This window comes from Delphinapterus leucas, chromosome 12 (assembly GCF_059928025.1).
Source record: "Delphinapterus leucas isolate spDelLeu-1000000601 "Yukka" chromosome 12, BTC_Dleu_Yukka2, whole genome shotgun sequence".
Lineage (NCBI taxonomy): Eukaryota > Metazoa > Chordata > Mammalia > Artiodactyla > Monodontidae > Delphinapterus > Delphinapterus leucas.
Genome location: NC_143140.1, coordinates 24189479 through 24210448, shown reverse-complemented (window position 1 = coordinate 24210448; position 20970 = coordinate 24189479). Strand labels below are relative to the sequence as shown.

The 20970-nt window shown below is 35.9% G+C and overlaps 1 protein-coding gene across 12 annotated transcripts in view; it reads right to left on the bottom strand.

Annotated features, from left to right (window-relative positions):
* DOP1A (DOP1 leucine zipper like protein A) overlaps window positions 1-20970 on the bottom strand; it is a 126618-nt gene that overhangs the window by 59506 nt on the left and 46142 nt on the right. For 11 of the 12 annotated variants that reach the window (XM_022590297.3, XM_089921782.1, XM_089921787.1 and 8 more), the window contains 7 exons: window positions 18945-19044; window positions 18092-18201; window positions 17055-17163; window positions 15749-15869; window positions 13455-13574; window positions 11603-11717; window positions 10656-10889 (listed from right to left, as the gene is read on the bottom strand). In XM_022590297.3, coding sequence (XP_022446005.2) covers window positions 10656-10889; window positions 11603-11717; window positions 13455-13574; window positions 15749-15869; window positions 17055-17163; window positions 18092-18201; window positions 18945-19044 — 909 coding nt within the window. Of the gene's footprint in view, window positions 1-10655; window positions 10890-11200; window positions 11231-11602; window positions 11718-13454; window positions 13575-15748; window positions 15870-17054; window positions 17164-18091; window positions 18202-18944; window positions 19045-20970 lie in introns of all 12 variants that reach the window. The other variant, XM_022590298.3, reaches the window with a different exon arrangement.

Sequence of the window (20970 nt, the reverse complement as noted above, 5' to 3'; positions counted from 1 at the left end):
CAGTAACACATGCACAGTAGGGGACTTTAACACCCCACTTTCACCAATGGACAGATCATCCAAAATGAAAATAAATAAGGAAACACAAGCTTTAAATGATGCATTAAACAAGATGGACTTAATTGATATTTATAGGACATTCCATTCAAAAACAACAGAATACAATTTCTTCTCAAGTGCTCATGGAACATTCTCCAGGATAGAGCATATCCTGGGTCACGAATCAAGCCTTGGTAAATATAAGAAAGTTGAAATCGTATCAAGTATCTTTTCTGACCACAACGATATGAGAATACATATCAATTACAGAAAAAATCTGTAAGAAGTACAAACACATGGAGGCTAAACATTGTGCTACTAAATAACCAAGAGATCACTGAAGAAATCAAAGAGGAAAACAAAAAATACCTAGAAACAAATGACAATGAAAACACTATGACCCAAAACCTATGGGATGTGGCAAAAGCAGTTCTAAGAGGGAAGTTTATAGCAATACAATCCTACCCTAAGAAACAAGAAACATCTCAAATAAATAACCTAAACTTACACCTAAAGCAATTAGAGAAAAAAGAACAAAAAACCCCCAAAGTTAGCAGAAGGAAAGAAATCATAAAGATCATATCATAAATAAATGAAAAAGAAATGAAGGAAAGAATAGCAAAGATCAATAAAACTGTAAGTTGGTTCTTTGAGAAGATAAACAAAATTGATAAACCATTAGCCAGATGCATCAAAAAAAAAGGGAGAAGACTCAAATCAACAGAATTAGAAATGAAAAAGGAGAAGTAAAGAAGTAACAACTGACACTGCAAAAATACAAAGGATCATGAGAGATTACCACAAGCAACTATATGCCAATAAAACGGACAACTGGAAGAAATGGACAAATTCTTAGAAAAGCACAACCTTCCGAGGCTGAACCAGGAAGAAATAAAAAATATAAACAGACCAATCATAAGCACTGAAATTGAGACAGTGATTAAAAATCTTCCAGCAGGGCTCCCCTGGTGGCGCAGTGGTTGAGAGTCCGCCTGCCGATGCAGGGGACACGGGTTCGTGCCCTGGTCCGGGAAGATCCCACATGCCGCGGAGCGGCTGGGCCCGTGAGCAATGGCCACTGAGCCTGTGCGTCCGGAGCCTGTGCTCCGCAACGGGAGAGGCCACAACCATGAGAGGCCCGCGTACTGCAAAAAAAAAAAAAAAATCTTCCAGCAAACAAAAGCCCAGGACCAGATGACTTCACAGGCAAATTCTATCAAACATTTACAGAAGAGCTAACACCTATCCTTCTCAAACTCTTCCAAAATATAGCAGAGAACGGAACACTCCCAAACTCATTCTATGAGGCCACCATCACCCTGATAGCAAAACCAGACAAAGATGTCACAAAGAAAGAAAACTACAGGCCAATATCACTGATGAACATAGATGCAAAAATCCAACAAAATACTAACAACCAGAAGGCAACAGCATATTAAAAGGATCATACACCATGATCAAGTGGGGTTTATCCCAGGAATGCAAGGATTCTTCAATATACACAAATCAATCAACGTGATACACCATATTAACAAAATGAAGGATAAAAACCATATGATAATCTCAACAGATGCAGAAAAAGCTTTTGACAAAATGCAACACCCATTTATGATAAAAAACCTCCAGAAAACAGGCACAGAGGGAACTTACCTCAACATAATAAAGGCCATATATGACAAACCCACAGCCAACACTGTTCTCAATGGTGAAAAACTGAAACCATTTCCACTAAGATTAGGAGCAAGACAAGGTTGCCCACTCTCACCACTATTATTCAACATAGTTTTGGAAGTTTTAGCCATAGCAGAGAAGAAAAAGAAATAAAAGGAACCCAAATTGGAAACGAAGAAGTAAAGCTGTCACTGTTTGCAGATGACATGATACTATACATAAAGAATCCTAAAGATGCTACCAGAAAACTACTAGAGCTAATCAATGAATTTGGTAGAGTAGCAGGATACAAAATTAATGCACAGAAATATCTTGCATTCCTATACACTAATGATGAAAAACCTGAAAGTGAAATTAAGAAAACACTCCCATTTACCACTGCAACAAAAAGAATAAAATATATATGAATAAACCTACCTAAGGAGACAAAAGACTTGTATGCAGAAAATTATAAGACACTGATGAAAGAAATTACAGATGATGCAAATAGATGGAGAGACATACCATGTTCTTAGATTGGAAGAATCAACATTGTGAAGATCACTCTACTACCCAAAGCAATCTACAGATTCAATGCAATCCCTATCAAACTACCAATGTCATTTTTCACATAACTAGAACAAAAAATTTCACAATTTGTATGTAAACACAAAAGACCCTGAATAGCCAAAGCAACCTTGAGAAAGAAAAACAGAGCTGGACGAATCAGGCTCCTGGACTTCAGACTATACTACGAAGCTATAACAATCAAGACAATATACTACTGGCACAAAAAGAGAAATATAGATCAATGGAACAGGATAGAAAGCGCAAAGGTAAACACGCGCACATATGGTCACCTTATCTTTAATAAAGGAGACAAGAATATACAATGGAGAAAAGATAGCCTCTTCAATAAGCGGTGCTGGAAAAACTGGACAGCTACATGTAAAAGAATGAAATTAGAACACTCCCTAGCACCATACACAAAAATAAACTCAAAATGGATTAAAGACCTAAATGTAAGGCCAGACACTATAAAAGTCTTAGAGGAAAACATAGGCAGAACATTCTATGACATAAATCACAGCAAGATCCTTTTTGACCCACCTCCTAGAGTAATGGAAATAAAAATAAACAAATGGGACCTAATGAAACTTAAAAGCTTTTGCAAAGCAAAGGAAACCATAAACAAGATGAAAAGACAACCCTCAGAATGGTAGAGGTAGAAAATACGTGCAAAACGAATCAAAGGACAAAGGATTAATCTCCAAAACGTACAAGCAGCTCATGCAGCTCAGTATCAAAAAAACAAACAACCCAATCCAAAAATGGGCAGAAGACCTAAAGAGACATTTCTCCAAAGAAGATATACAGACTGTCAACAAACACATGAAAGGATGCTCAACATCGTTAATCATTAGAGAAATGCAAATGAAAACTACAATGAGGTATCACCTCACACCAGTCAGAATAGCCTTCATCAAAAAATCTACAAACAATAAGCCACAGCAATCAGAGAAGAAAAGGAAATAAAAGGAATCCAAATCGGAAAAGAAGAAGTAAAGCTGTCACTGTTTGCAGATGACATGATACTACACATAGAGAATCCTAAAGATACTACCAGAAAACTACTAGAGCTAATCAATGAATTTGGTAAAGTAGCAGGATACAAAGTTAATGCACAGAAATCTCTGGCATTCCTATATACTAATGATGAAAAATCTGAAAGTGAAATCAAGAAAACACTCCCATTTACCATTGCAACAAAAAGAATAAAATATCTAGGAATAAACCTACCTAAGGAGACGAAAGACCTGTATGCAGAAAATTATAAGACACTGATGAAAGAAATTAAAGATGATACAAATAGATGGAGAGATATACCATGTTCTTGGATGGGAAGAATCAACATTGTGAAAATGACTCTACTACCCAAAGCAATCTACAGATTCAATGCAATCCCTATCAAACTACCACTGGCATTTTTCACAGAACTAGAACAAAAAATTTCGCAATTTGTATGGAAACACAAAAGACCCCGAATAGCCAAAGCAATCTTGAGAACAAGAAAAGGAGCTGGAGGAAACAGGCTCCCTGACTTCAGACTATACTACAAAGCTACAGTAATCAAGACAGTATGGTACTGGCATAAAAACAGAAAGATAGATCAATGGAACAGGATAGAAAGCCCAGAGATAAACCCACGCACATATGGACACCTTATCTTTGATAAAGGTGGCAGGAATGTACAGTGGAGAAAGGACAGCCTCTTCAATAAATGGTGCTGGGAAAACTGGACAGGTACATGTAAAAGTATGAAATTAGATCACTCCCTAACACCATACACAAAAATAAGCTCAAAATGGATTAAAGACCTAAATGTAAGGCCAGAAACTATAAAACTCTTGGAGGAAAACATAGGCAGAACACTCTATGACATAAATCACAGCGGGATCCTTTCTGACCCACCTCCTAGAGTAATGGAAATAAAAACAAAAATGAACAAATGGGACCTAATGAAACTTCAAAGCTTTTGCACAGCAAAGGAAACCATAATCAAGACCAAAAGACAACCCTCAGAATGGGAGAAAATATTTGCAAATGAAGCAAATGACAAAGGATTAATCTCCAAAATTTACAAGCAGCTCATGCAGCTCAATAACCAAAAAACAAACAACCCAATCCAAAAATGGGCAGAAGACCTAAATAGACATTTCTCCAAAGAAGATATACAGAATGCCAACACGTGAAAGAATGCTCAACATCATTAATCATTAGAGAAATGCAAATCAAAACTACAATGAGATATCATCTCACACCAGTCAGAATGGCCATCATCAAAAAATCTAGAAACAATAAATGCTGGAGAGGGTGTGGAGAAAAGGGAACACTCTTGCACTGCTGGTGGGAATGTGAATTGGTTCAGCCACTATGGAGAAAAGTATGGAGGTTCCTTAAAAAACTACAAATAGAATTACCATATGACCCAGCAATCCCACTACTGGGCATATACCCTGAGAAAACCAAAATTCAAAAAGAGTCATGTACCAAAATGTTCATTGCAGCTCTATTTACAATAGCCCGGAGATGGAAACAACCTAAGCGCCCATCATCGGATGAATGGATAAAGAAAATGTGGCACATATATACAATGGAATATTACTCAGCCTTAAAAAGAAATGAAATTGAGCTATTTGTAATGAGATGGATAGACCTAGAGTCTGTCATACTGAGTGAAGTAAGTCAGAAAGAAAAAGACAAATACCGTATGCTAACACATATATATGGAATTTAAGGGGGAAAAAAATGTCATGAAGAACCTAGGGGTAAGACAGGAATAAAGACGCAGACCTACTGGAGAACGGACTTGAGGATATGGGGAGGGGGAGGGGTGAGCTTTGACAGGGCGAGAGAGAGTCATGGACATATACACACTAACAAACGTAGTAAGGTAGATAGCTAGGGGGAAGCAGCCGCAAGGCACAGGGATATTAGCTCGGTGCTTTGTGACAGCCTGGAGGGGTGGGATAGGGAGAGTGGGAGGGAGGGAGACGCAAGAGGGAAGACATATGGGAACATATGTATATGTATAACTGATTCACTTTGTTATAAAGCAGAAACTAACACACCATTGTAAAACAATTATACCCCAATAAAGATGTTTAAAAAAAAAAAATCTACAAACAATAAATGCCGCAGAGGGTGTGGAGAAAAGGGAACCCTCTTACACTGTTGGTGGGAGTGTAAATTGATACAGCCACTATGGAGAACAGTATAGAGGTTCCTTAAAAAACTAAAAATAGAACTACCATATGACCCAGCAGTCCCATTACTGGACATGCACTCTGAGAGAATCATAATTCAAAAAGAGTCATGTACCACAATGTTCATTGCAGCTCTATTTACAATAGCCAGGACATGGAAGCAACCTAAGTGGCCATTGACAGATGAATAGTTAAAGAAGATGTGGCACATTTATACAACGGACTGTTACTCAGCCATAAGAGGAAATGAAATTGAGTTATTTGTAGTGAGGTGGATGGACCTAGAGTCTGTCATACAGAGTGAAGTAAGTCAGAAAGAGAAAAACAAATACCGTATGCTAACACATATATATGGAATCTAAAAAAAAACAAAACTGGTTCTGAAGAACCTAGGGGCAGGACAGGAATAAAGACACAGACGTAGAGAATGGACTTGAGGACAAGGGGAGGGGGAAGGGTAAGCTGGGACGAAGTGAGAGAGTGGCACTGACGTATATACACTACCAAATGTAAAACAGATAGCTAGTGGGAAGCAGCCGCAAGGCACAGGGAGATCAGCTCGGTGCTTTGTGACTACCTAGAAGGGTGGGATAGGGAGGGTGGTAGGGAGACACAAGAGGAGGAGAAATGGGGATATATGTATATGTATAGCTGATTCACTCTGTTATACAGCAGAAACTAACACACCATTGTAAAACAATGACACTCCAATAAAGATGTTAAAACAAAAACTAGAAATAAAATCTAATAAGTCTTCTATTTGGGACCGTATGAAGTGAAATTTCTGTCTGAAATATGTGAAGTACTATTTAAGTGTTTGCTATTAAGCTTACATTCTTTCAACAAGCAGTTACTGAACCGACATTATTTCCCACATTAGATATTTGGAACAAAAGGAACTGTTTATAATCTAGAGGAGAAGAGACAATTACAGTATAAACAAAAACTGAACCAGCTACTGAAGTAGAATAACTTCATCATTATTAATAATAATGATTAACTGTTCCCTCTCTATAAGATAGGATGAGTACAATCATCAAGCATATTTTCTGGCTTAGTTTAAGTAAACAAAAGCTATACATACCACAGACTCCTTAGGTGATTGTGCCAGAGCATAATTTGAACTTGAAGAAGATCACTACAAAGTGATCTCATGGAAGATCACTGAAGATATACACACTAAGTGCTCTGGTGCTGCAAAGCTGGGCCTCACCCGGTGCTCTCTGCCTCAGTGAATGACACCACCCTTCATCAAAACAGGAAGGCAGGAATCTAGGGGCGATTCTTGGTACCTTCTCCACCTCTCCTGCACACTTTCCTTACATCCATTCCAGTACAGTGGTCAAGAGTGCTGGCCACGAGTCAGCTAAGAGGCTGCCACTTTCCCGCTTGGCAAGTCACTGAACCTCTCCGAACCCTGGCAAGTTACTGAACCTCTCCAAACCTCCTAATCTATGTAATTGAGATGGCAAATTCCCACATTTTACAGTTGCAATGAGGATTAAGTAAGACAGTGTAGAACCTGCCACTTAGTAAACCTTCAATAAATGTTAGTGATCACTCATTACCCTACCAATGCATTACTACAGCTTATTGATTTTTCCTCCTCAATACGTGGCTGATCCGTCCATTTCTGTCTTTACTCCCCCATCTTGTAAGCACATGTTACCACCACCTCTCATCTGCACTACTACAGGTCTCCCCACATCCATTTCTGTTTCTCAGATCCATACTCCACACTGCAGCCAGAGTAATTTTTCTTTTCTTTTTTTTTTTTTTAACATCGTTATTGTAGTATAATTGCTTTACGCTGTTGTGTTAGTTTCTGCTGTATAACAAAGTGAATCAGCTAAACGTATACTTATATCCCCATATCCCCTCCCTCGGACTAATTTTTCAAATACACAAATCTGATTATGTCACTTGCTTCTCTCCCTTCGGTGTCTTCCCATTGCTCTGAAGATAAAGAATAAAAGCCTTAGTACAGTGAAAGGCTCTGTAAGACTTCGCCCCTGCCTACCTCAGCAGCAGCATGTCCCCTCCCTGTCTGCACAGCGCTCCTTTTTGCCTAGAGTCTGTGCAAATGCTCCTTCCTCTGTCAAGGGCTCTCTTCTTCCTACCTCACCCGCCCGGATTCCTCTAGAGCTTCACTCAAACAATCCGTCCTCAAGAAAGCCTTTCGTGGCCCCCAATCTAGGTCTGATCACCCCTTTCCCACATTCCTATCACTCCATTCTTTCCTTCATACATTTATCACAACTATAATTAAATATGCAATTATTTGTTTAATATATGTCTCCCAGGCAGAAAGAAAGGGCCAGGAAGGGCAAAGTTCACCTAGGTGTGCCTAGTTCACTGCTGGATACGTAGAGTGGGTGCTGAACAAAGAGAGGTTGTTTTCTCTATTTCAAAGGTAAGAAAACTGAGGCTCAGGGAAGTTCAAAACAAAACTCGCCCAAGGTCACAGCAAATAAACTTAGTAGGTAGAAGAGCTCAGATTAGATGATTCTAAACTTCATCCTCCTTTCATCATAGTAGATCACTGTCTCTGTAACAGCATGAGAACTTTTCACATTAGAATGCCAAAGTTTAGAGGCAACAGAACTGAACTTGTCGATTTTTCTCCTTTGAAATTAATACATTTAAAAAAAAAAGTCTTATTTAAATGGTAAAATTGTCATTAGCTTATTATTATTTCTGTATCAGTCTTTCTCATATAAGGATTAGAAAACAATGGATGATATTACATTAATAGAATTCATGCTATAAATTCAGTTACACCTGCATACATTTATAACAGTTGTATGGTCTATATTATGTAACTATAGTTCAGATTATTTTATAGTAAAATATCTTTCTGAAAATAGAAAGGAATTACATTTGGGTATAGAGATGCAATACACTGATTTTACAAAAATGTACTAAGTGCATGGAGAAAAAATTAAGATTTATAATTTTTAAAAGAATCATTCCTTCAATTACAATTTCAAAAAAAGGAATACTGAAAATACTCTCAGCTTTCAAATATGATCAATATTAGACATCTCAGTGAAGATAATACCATTGTGCTTCAGTAAAAAATAGAAAAGAACAGAGAAACCCTGGGAACAGGCAGGAAGACCAAAGGGTGAGGCCGGGGAAGCATATCTAAGGTTAATCAACGATTATATTAAAAAAGTGTATTATTTAATTCTTTCATTTAATATGAATGGGTGTTCCCATTTACTTTACCTGTAACCACCGATAAAGTGCCTCCAGATGTTTTCTACATAGTAAATATTCACATATTTGAATATGTTATTGAGAGACTGCTAAGGTCCCTCCCCTACTTTCACTAATCTCATTCAAATAAAAACCAAACCAATAACACCTAATATCTATTTTAGTTTTATTCCTAAGATCCTAGAGGCATAAATTAAGGAAAAACAGCACAACAAAATGAACTGTCCAACAACAGAATCAATATCTCTCACATATAAATAATAAGCAGGTAGGAAGGAAAATAAGACAAACTGGTTTTAGTTTATGTGGGATAATCCTGGGATATATTTAAATTGTTTGAGGGTAATGTTCATTTCATACGTGAAAGGCAATATATTTAGAAGGTCCAAGAAAGAAGTTCTAGGGTTAAGACTTGATGGAAAAGGCTGTATGAGATCATCCTGATAATGTATTTTGCCTGGCTGACAAAATTAAAAAGCAACTGAAAAAAAAGTAAGGGCAACTATACAACCACAGGATTTAGGTAATGACCTTATATGCTAGAAATTTTTAAATCTTGTTTTTGACATAGTGCCCCTGTACCCTAAATTCAATGGAATTACATGATTCTGTGAATGTTTTCATTACTATTTACTAAAAAGTATATGTAATATTATAAACCTGAAAGCTTTTAAACTGATGATTTTTCCACACCCATTTCATAGGTAGTTAAATATGTCACTAGTGCCAGACATTAAAATTATAGTTGACTCTGAGCAATGAAGGGGTTAGAGGTACCAAACCCCTATACAGTCAAAAATCCACATGTAACTTTTGATATCACCAAAACTTAACTTCTAAAAGCTTACTGTTGTCTGGAAGCCTTACTGATAACATAAATAATATATTAAAACATATTTTGTATGTTATATGTATATCTATGTATATTTTATCCATTCATGACACACCTAACTTTTTCTTAATTTTTGTGATTTTTCTAGGCTGTGCGGTTTGTCTGAGAGTTCTCTCAAATCTCCAAAAGAGAGTCACAAATCTCCAAAAAATTTTCCAATATATTTATTGGAAAAAAAAAATCCACATATAAGTGGACCCACTCAGTTCAGACCTGTGTTGCTCAAGGGTCCACTGTGTTACAATTCTATTCAACATCATAAAGTAAGCATTAAGAATCTGGAAGACTGAGGAGAGCAAAAAGATTCTGGATTTCAAGGAGAACATGTCAAAAACTTAGTGTATACCTATGAAAAGGACCAATAAAGTTTGGATTATAAACCTGCTGTTTAACAGGATAGTTACTAGCAACATGTGGCTACTGAGCTCTTGAAATGTGGCTGATCTGACAAAGAAACTAAATTTTTTAATGCAATTAATTTTAATTAAAATTTTAAAAGTGATCCTTAATTTAGTTCTGAGAAAACTTTTAAGTATGTTTTGAACAACCTGGGTATGAGAATTTAATTTTTTAAATGTAAATTTTATGAAATTAAGTATAGATCAAGTACTTCTAATAAAAATTTAGTATTTGAATGTGCTGTAAGTATAAAATACACAGTGGAATTTTGAAGACAGTACAAAAAAGAGTGTAAAATATCTGACTAGTATTTTTTTATGTTACATCAGTTTTATATTGATTACATGTTGAAATGGTAATATATTAGCTCTAATGGGCCAAGTAAAATACAATTAAAATTATTTTCACCTGTTCTATTTTGTTTTTTTTTTTACTGTAGCTACCAGAAAATTTTAAATTATGTATGTTGCTTGTGTTATATTTCTTTTGCAAAGTGTGGATATAGACAGTTAAATTGCACTAGAGCCAAAAAAAAGCCTACAAGACGGTCTACTGCCACAACACTGGGAACTAGGAAAGACTGACGAATATTTAAATGAATATGTGTAAAGTGATGTTAGTTAGAAACTGTTCTGCCTTGAAGAAATATAATTGGTCTAGTACCAAAAATAACAGCAAAACGTTACCTTTTTGTCTTCCCACTCCTTGACTGAGTTGTTCTGCCCATTTGGAAACTGCAACACACCTCCAGTGCTGGCAGATAACAGAGGAGGTTGAACCTTGCTAAGGATCTTTGAGCAGAGCCTGAGAGAATCTGTGAGTTCAGTCAAGTGCAATGTCTGGAGGTGGCTTGTCAGGGCAGATATCATCCTGAGCAGCAACTGGGGCAAGTGTTCTGTCTGGATTTCAATATAAGTCTCCTGAAAATAAAAGCCAAGTGACAAAAGTTTATACAGTGTATAACTCCAAAGTTATGTTATTTAATTTTTAATTTATTAATATATAAGAAAAAGAAATAATTTTACTCATTTTATATGTACCATGCTCTTAATTAACATTGTATGGTCATTTATTATTAATGACATAAAATTTCTATTCCCAAATTCTCAATTTAAGTACTTCGAAGCATGTACTATAAAAGAACCCCAGTTTTATCTGTTACATTACTGAAACTATAACATAACAAAAGTGAATACAATCAGTTAAAAACAAAACAGGCTGAATGTCATACCTGACACAGCACCCTCATACTTCTAGTAGGCTTCAAAATGAGAAAGCAAAGAATTGAGGAGAGAAAAGGGGAAAAGATTTCCAACAGTCTTCATTTAATAGAATCATTAATGAATACAAATGCAGCATTAGACTATTATATACTAAACATGTAAGACTTCAATAACATGCAATTATGAAACACATTCCATGTATTATATAAGAATTGTATATGTATTACATATAATGTATGTCAGAGGACAAAACACTTCAAAAATTTTATTTAAAATGCTATACCAAAAGGGGGAAAATCAATTTAATTTAAAAAATGATATTTATTTGAAGATGAGGTCTATTTCCAAAATGAAATATTTGAACTATGTTATTACATTTCCTCAATATTTTTTCACCAGGGTGATCTTACCAAAGAAACTATATCCAACAAAAAATCCACCAGTAAGCAGAAATTGGTCAGCTGTAACTCAGATGAGTCGTTAACATCTCCAGGCCCACTCTGAAGTCTGGCATGCAGTGTCCTCCTAAAAGGACAAAATTCACTTTATCAAGTATCCTATCAAGTGATGTGAATACATGTGATGATATCATTGTTCTTTAAATGAGTCATATCAACACTGGGATGCACACGGTTAACTTCTTGTGATGAAGTATGTTCCCTTTCCCCTAGGACACTACTGTATCTCTCCATGGAAAATTCCCAAAGCAAGATTCCTAGGCTGAACCTCTCCCTATGACACCCATCCTGAACTTCCAAGTGTTCTGGATGGTTCTATTTGGGACTTATTTCCTATTTCTCCCACTACAGATCTCATCTCCTAGTTAAAATGGACTATTTGCTGCTTGATTTCTAACCTCAGGGCCTTTGTTCATACCAACCTGTCCCCCTGGATAGGCACCCTCTCCCAGCCTCATTCTCTCACATCCAGAATGCAGCCATCCTTCAAATGGTACCTCCTCTAAGAAGCCTCTTCTGATACAAGTAGTAGAGATTATTCCTCCAACAAATATGCACATTAAATCACATTAATCCTATCTGCCCATACACTGCCCTACACTCTGAAGACACAAAGTAAGAATATGCTACAGTCCCTAGCCAGCAAGATACATAAGCCTATAGACAAATAACGTAACAATGTGATAGGGTAGGAGAAGTTGATTCTGATGGGAGATTTGAGGGAGTCATAGAAGGCTTCTGAAAGGGGGTGACCTCTTTATAGGACCTTACCAGATGGGCTAGGGAGAAGAATGTTTTCAAAAAAATAACATGAGTGAAAGCTCAGCAGCATCACTGAAGGCTCAGTTAATGTTGTTCAAGGAATAGTCCAGGTTAGCTAGAGAAGGGTATATGTGTATGTTTGTGAATGTGAAAACAAAGTAGAAACCTGGGCCAGGGCCAGGTGGTGAAAAGACACCCACAATTCCTCTACATTCCTACCACATCTTAATCTCTCTCTTAAGGCACCCGTAACCTTTAGTTTAATACAGTACTAGGAATATGCATGAGCATGTCTTACTTGTTCCTGCTGTGAGCTCTTTGAAGACAGGCACTGTCTATATGTCTAGCATAGTGCCTTTCCACTGGGTGCGCAGTAGCTGTTCAATGAGTAAGCAAGCAACTTTCTAAATCGTTAAAGGGATTAATTTTATATTTATAAAAGACTTCTAATCCCGAGATCATAAATGCTTACTTGTTGACTCTATGCTCCCAAGGCCTTGAGAGGTTAATCGGCTGCTGAGAGAATTTGGTCTAGAATCCAGACAGAAATTCTACCCAGGTTCACTAGTATTACTGGGTTTTCTGAGCATTTTTTAAGCTTTACAACCTAAGGAGTGGATGATAATATGGGCTGGTTCTATGTTTTTAAAAACATAAAAGTGACCGAGGACTTTTTTGTTATTCAAAGTGGGAAGCATTTTGGGAAAGTGTGCTGAGGCACCAGCCACAAATTTGCTACTTTCTCTGCAACAAAGAAAAACTGGATTACTATAGATTGGAGAGGGAAAATCTTTCATCTATGCTGGTGATTGAATAACTCATCTCTAAATTCCTTTTCAAATCTAAGATTATATGATCAATGATTCTGTATTCTAGAGTGACATGGTAGAGACAGATTATGGCCATTAAATGATAGTTGTCAGTAGTAGTAGTAAAATGTATAAAAGAACATTCTTTTCATTAAACTCAAGAACTTAAAAAAAATAACAAAGACTGGCTTTGAATGCTATTAAATGAAAATGAATAAAAGAGTTTAACGTACCTACAACATTCTTCAAACCAACGTGCAACATAATCCCACATATAATAAGGCTCAAAGGAGTTAAAGAGAAGGTTGGCAGTTTTAATCAGTTCTGCTGTTTTCTTATTTTCCCTTAATTTACTAAAAAAAAAGAAAAAACAAAAACTGATAAATATAACATCTACTTTTTCAAATTTAAATGTGAGTGGAATGTTATTAGGGGAGTATATATTCCTAAGTATTTGCTAGAAAACTTGCTAGTGAGAATATTGCAACAAATAATTTTTATCTACTGTCACTTTATCACTTTATGTGTAGTTATTTTTCCAAATTTGAGTTTCCATAACTCAAATGTATGATCAAGATCAGAAATTAACCTTGCATAAGAAAAATAGCTGTGCTTTCAGCAGAAGAACAAGAAGTTCTTTTTGAACAATTTTGAGAGCCTGATGGTGAATTTGGCATTAAGTTCCTTTGTTTCCCTTAACACATATAAACTGAGTGATTTTTTAAATTAATTAATTAATCTTTGGTTATGTTGGGTCTTCGCTGCTGCGTGCGGGCTTTCTCTAGTTGTGGCGAGAGCAGGGGCTACTCTTCATTGTGGTGCGCAGGTTTCTCATTGCAGTGGCTTCTCTTGTGGAGCACGGGCTTCAGTAGTTGTGTCATGCGGAATCAGTAGTTGTGGCTTGCGGGCTCTAGAGTGCAGGCTCAGTAGTTGTAGCACATGGGCTTAGTTGCTCCACAGCACGTGGGGTCTTCCTAGACCAGGGCTCGAACCCATGTCCCCTGCATTGGCAGACGGATTCTTAACTACTGCGCCACCAGGGAAGGCCTGGTGATTTGATATTGACAGCCTTGATTCTGAAAGAATTTTCTCTGCTTTCCTGTACTATTCAGGATTTGTTTGAGAAAGGTTAAGTTTATCTTGGTGAGTTTCAATCAAATTATTATTTTTAGCTTGAAAAACAATAACAACAAAAAGAAGTAATCCTGTCAATAGCCACTTTTACTGTAATTCCATCAGGGAAAAATAACTTCGTTATTTCAAGTGGGAGCCCGCTAGCCTATTAAATACCCACCTAACTACCATCTCCTGTCACCCTTCCTAACAATTAAAGCAATTATTTTTCTATATAGTGATGTACTGTCAATACAACTAGCATGTTATAGCACGAAAGGCTAATTAAATACTCTATGGGACAAAATAAATTATCAGGCAGTGTACAGAATGAAACAGAGTACAAGGTTAGTCAATATTAACTGCTCAAACAAAAATCAGAGGGGACAATATTTATCAGAAATCAAAAACTGTCTTAAAAAGTTTTAATATATAAAAGTATGCTTTAGGAAAGCCCAGTGTCTCCAAAGTGTCACCAAGGTGACACTAATAAAATGCAAAGTGAGAATTCCCTGGCGGTCCAGTAGTTAGGACTCTGCACTTTCACTGCCGAGGGCCCAGGTTCAATCCCTGGTGAGGGAAGTAAGATCCCAAAAGCCACGCAGTGCAGCCAAAAAAAATTAATTCATTAATTAATAAAATAAAATTATGCAAAGTATGTAAAAGAAATTGTTGTCTTGGATCCTTTGTCATAATGATAAATGAGGCTGGAAAACAGGTAGGCTCCTTAAAGTAGAGAAGAAATGAAAAAGTAAGACTTTGTCAGCATGTATCTACCACTGACTTAGAGAAGAGGATATGCTAATGTTATATGACTTCTCCCAGGGATTAAAAAAAAAAAGTGTATATATATACACACACACATATATATATAGAAATAATTTGAAAGAAGAAAGAACCATCACTTGAAAAAAAGTCTTTAAAGAACGCCTAGTGCCCTCTGATTCATTTAATTCTGTGGTCAAGTCTTCTTCTGATCTATGCTTTGGTCTCCTGAGTGTGTCAAGGCACCAAGAGGGCACTACCCCGTGCAAACTACCAGGCCTGGTTACCAAGCAAGGTACAGCTTTCATTATTAACTGACATGTGGAAGCTAATCTCTTGTGAGTTTGATAAGTGTGAATGAATTCCCTGGAATCTATACCTTCACATTAACTGCTAAAATTTAGTTTTCTAAACCGGTGAGGCTGAGAACTAACCCTGGAAGGTGGTGGCATTGTACACAGCACTCATGCTACACATGCCTGTTTGAAAGGTCAGTGCAGTTAATTATGAGAGTTCACATTACTAAAATGCAGCGATACTTTAAATCAAACTCACTCATTCGTAACACAAATTTCATATAGCAAAGTCTACTTTACAAACATTAATAAAGGAGGACCTTTGTGTCATGCTTAATTTTTTGGTAATCCACCTGCTTAACTGAGCGTGATCCTTGCTGAAGGGTGGTTCCATCTGAAGATCCAATTCTGCTTTACACTGAGAATATAATGTTCTAAACACTTCAATGAGGACGTCTTCTAGAATTACAGGTCCTAAAATTAATATACATATTAAAGACAATAATTAACATTACAAATCATGATTATCTACAAATTGGCACAATTAAAGTATGCTTTAAAACAGGTATTTTGAAAAAATAATGTTTTTTCCAGAAGTGAAACTAAACTTCACATCCTGAGAGGCTAACAGTAAAATAGCAAAGAACTGAACAAATGTTCATCTAACTATATAGGTTGACGTAATAGAAATTACAAAATCAGGGAAACTGGTTTTGCCAGTTAATAGCTCTATTAGCTTGGACAAGTTATTTAACTTCTTTGAGCTTTGGTTTCTTCATGCAGAATGAGGATAATAGCAAACTTATGGGACTATCAGTGTAAGGGTCAGGAAAAATTCTGTAAGATGGGTAGCATGGTTCCCAGAATATAATGAGTACTTAATGAATGTAACCTATATTACTATTATTAATTAAAATAATACAAAGGTGCACAAGGCTAAACTTTACTGCTATAAGAGATGCCAATCTCCTCAGAAAACTTCCTGAACTTCCATCTATTACCATGTAATAGAGCCACTGGTACAACTCAAGTTATTTTTATATTTAATTTTTTTCATTTTTCTTTTAAGAGTTGGTGAGAGAACTTATGCATATTTGCTAAAACTTCTGCACATCATTGAATAAAACTACATACTTTATCGTTGCTAATATTTTCAGTTTTTCTTAATTTCTGTCTCAGGTGCCGCAACTATCTTCCCAAGAGATCTAGTGTACAAGAAGTACCCAGTGAAGAAAGGGAAAACACATAAAACAAAGGGGATGTGGGGAAGGTGGCTGACGGGTATGACTTAAATACTTTTGCTCAAATCCTTGCATTCTGTGAACTATAAGATAGTCATGACAGATCATCAGTGTTTCGATTTCAGTACCTTAATCAGGATTAAGAGGGGCTTAGATAGCACCTTTAAGGTGACTCTTCTGCTACCTACGTAGTACAGGGTAGACATATGATAACATGCCAGCTGAATGTACATCTGTATCTTCTTAATGTTCCAAAGTGAATTTTAGGTAAGGAATTGTTGAGAACCTGTATTTAAAGGCCACCTCAAAATACAGAAATTTTTCTAAGTAATGACTTTGTCTTATATTTATCATGAAGAAATACAAAACAACCACATATGATCTTATGCCCTAGGATAGTTAGGATAGTATATATTACCTAGCTCAGGTTTGTCCAGTAAACTGATTAAAATACGAAAAGGTTTTAGATCCTGCATTAAAGTGCTCTCTTCTCCAAATCCATTCACTTGTAAGATCCCCACCATTGCCTTCAAAGAAGAAAAAGTACATTAGTCATTTAAGTAAACAAATTCAAAGATTCTTTTCTTAAGAAAAATATTTTTATATACAACCATATGTAAACAGAGATTTACATCTCCTATTGCTTTTCTGAAGTTCTTTTGCTGAAGTTGGCTTTTTTCCTCTGCTGGGGGAAAAGAAAAGTTATATTCATTTCTCTTGACAGAAGAAGAAAGGGCTTAACTTTTCCACCTTTTTTTCTAGAGAAAATGTAAAGAAAATCTAGAAAAATAAATTCATGAATTATTTGATTTCCTAAAAGATAAAAATGTTCCTCTTGACTGTCAACATGCTCCAAACTATCACTCATTATCATGGCAGTATCTACTATTATGCAATTATTTTCTCATTAGTAACTCAAAACTGTATTCTTATAACTTCACTTATTTCAAACTGTTTCAGATACCATGTACTCTCTCAGTTTAAGATATCTTGAATAAATTTAATTGAAGTAAAAATAATATGAAATAAGCCTATAGATCATTTTAATATTTCCATTACAAAAGTAGTTTTAACATTTAAATTCTTGTTGCAACCCAAATTTCCCTGGAATTTCAGAGTAAATAACACAGGTCCTGGCTCATTTTTGGAAGAGCTCCAACTTCCATAGGGCAGACAGGTGAGAAGCTGCAACTACGTTGTGATGAACTCATGAAAACAAAGTAAATGAAGAAAAAGATCTCAGGACTTACACAGAAGTGAGTCTAGCTTACCATTACTTACTTATTTCATTGCAGCCATTTGCTTGTTACAGTCATTCTTAGGAAGTTTGTGAGTCTTGTCTCCACCCCTTCAACTGTAAATTAATTCAAGGCAGGACTTTGTCTTACTTGTTATTTGTTGAGTAACTACAGTGGTCACGGAGTAACCAAAAAATAAAATGAAAGCATCCATTACCTGAACCAACAATTCTTTTGAAAAGGTAGTGAAATAGTAAGTAGCGTGTTCTTCAGGATTGCTGTGTCTTGTACTTCTGGGTCCTATGATAGCACCGTTGTTATCAAAACCTCCATGGAAACAAATTGTAAAATAAATTAAAATGGAGTTCTTAAAACTGTTGTTCACTAAATACCAAAACAGCAAATATCTCAAAAACAGCACTAAACACTTACCAATTAGTAGCCCAATCAATGTCAGCAAGAGAGATCATTTTAGATAGTTTAATAAAGGGAAACCAATTCAATACATAAGTGAGTATCATAGTAAACTTCCAGAATTATCTTGGTTTTTTTCAAACAGTGAAAGAACTGAAGACTCAGAAAATCCAAAGTAAGTTATATTGTGTCTTCTCACTCCAGGCAGTAAAGAGTTGTGAAGACAGGCCAAACACAAAAAGTACGGAAGAACAAAGTGTACACAATATTTTACTGCCTGAGTGGGAGACAGGTAACATGTGTGGGACAGGAGTACTAGTCCTGATTCCTTTCAAGTTTTGGATATTATGTCATTATTTTGATTATGAATTTATCCTTCTTTGTCTACATACTTAGAGTATAATAGCCTCAATTTATAAGGGGAAAAAAATCTTGTCAAAGGGAACATGACCTATAGATTAAAACAGCTTCTTCACCTAAGAAGCTTTTGAGATTTCTTCATACCATACACAACTCATACTGTCTTTATTTTTATTATCTATTTAAGTAAACTTTTAGTTTCTTAATTTAGGACATACATAAACTTGATAATACTTATGTATGGAAAATTTCCCTTCATCCTTTCCTAGCTAAGACCACACACATCAAACACTTACCGAGAAGCCAGGCATAAAGTCTTCGGTTCAGGGACATATCCCTCCTTAATACTACGTGCAGGGCTGCTGACAAGATCCTTATCATGTCTGGTCGAGTGGCCTGCAATAGTTGGGAATGTGGTTGTACTTAATCACATACAAAAATATATTACTTTCTTTCCTCTTTAAAAAAATAATACCTCACAGTACATTCAGAACTTGAGGGTTTATGAGGTACTTTCATACAACATTATCTCATTTGATCTTTCAAACACAGGAATTATTATTTCCATGTTACAGATTAGGAAACAGAAAAGCTGGATAACACAGCTATTTAGATGCATAGCTAAAAGTATAACTGAAATAGTTTAACCTCCATTTTAAAGTTTTTTATCCTATCCAATATTAGCAAAATCTGTCAGAAACAAAGAAATTGGAGCCAGAGGGACAGACACAAGAAAATAATATGCCTTTAGTCTTTCACATTCGTAGTGGTGTCAACTGACTATAAATAAACTCTTCAGAAGTTCACTATCTTCATCAATTCCAAGTCTTTCATTTCTTGTTCTTTTTAAAATTTTTATCCTGTAGTATTTCAAACACAGAGAAATACAGAAAACAATATAATGAACCCTTTTTGTAACCATCACCCAGCTTTAACAAATCTTAATTTATTTTTTTCATTTTACTGAAGGTCTTTTAAAGAGAAATCATTCACTTTTTTTCTTTGCCTCTTTCCTAATAGCCTTAATTAGACGTTTAAAATATGATTTACTAAAGGAGATCTGGTTTCAGCTAAAAGGGTTCAAGTTAAAAGAAAAAAGGAAAGCAGTTAATTAAATTGCTGGCAATTTTAAGAATATTACTGGATAATCACTTTAGAATAGAATTTTGGAATTTGAGCGTTAGATGGTATGGTAGAAATCACCTAGTCTGACCACCACTTTAGAATAAAGGACCAGAGCCTCACAGGGCCTAAGTACTTAAATGCCTTGTTGGTGCCCAGCTGATAGTGAATGCACCTCTCCTTCATCAGACTACCCAACTTTTTACTACACCATGCTTTCTGACAGACAGGATTAGAAAGGAATTCACCCAACTTGCTTATTTTAAAGGAGTCTTAGAGAAGTAACTGACATGTTACAGAACACAGATCATCAACCACTGCCAAAATACAGGCACTCATCTGAACACAGATGTCTTCTATTCCTCTAAGCAACTCTCAAATGGCGGTTCCCAGACTCCTGGGGATCTCTAAGAGCCTTTCAGGAGGACCACAAGGTAAAACTATATATATAAAACAACACCAAGATGTTGTTTGCCTTTTTTGATGTGTTAACATTTGCTCTGATCGTGCAATACTGGGTAAAACTGCTGACATCTTAACACAAAAAGAAGCAGTACCAGCAGTGGCATCCACTGTACTTGTAGTCATTGTATTTTTTTTACTGTTATGTATTTACAGTAAAAGTCAAAAACAAAAAAAGAAAAGTCAGTTTCACTTAAGAATGTTGATTAAACAGCAAACATTTATTTTATTAAATATTGACTCTTGAGTACCTGTCTTTTAATATTCTGTGTAATGAAAGGAGTATACATAAAGCACTCCTACTGTAAACTGAAGCATGATGGATGTCTCGAGGAAAAGCACTTGTGTGACTATTTGAATTGTGAGGTGAACTACCAGCTTTTTGTCACAGAATACCACTTTTACCTGAAAGAATGACTGATATGAGCTATGATTATTCAGGCTTGGACACCTGGCAGACATTTTCTCAAAAATAAACAAACTGAGCCTGTCACTTCAAGGGAAAATAATTAATATTCATTATTACAAATAATAAAATTTAAGCTTCCAAGAGAAAATCAGAATTTTGGAAGATTTGTATTTGGCTTGAAATTATATTGAACTGAACCGAACTGGCTTGAAAGCTTCCCAATACCCAACAAACTTTACTGATGAGATCAGTGGTGATACTAGTAAATGTGATTGTTGTTGTGTTAACACTTGGGACATATGCATAATTCAGTAAAACAACACTTTCCA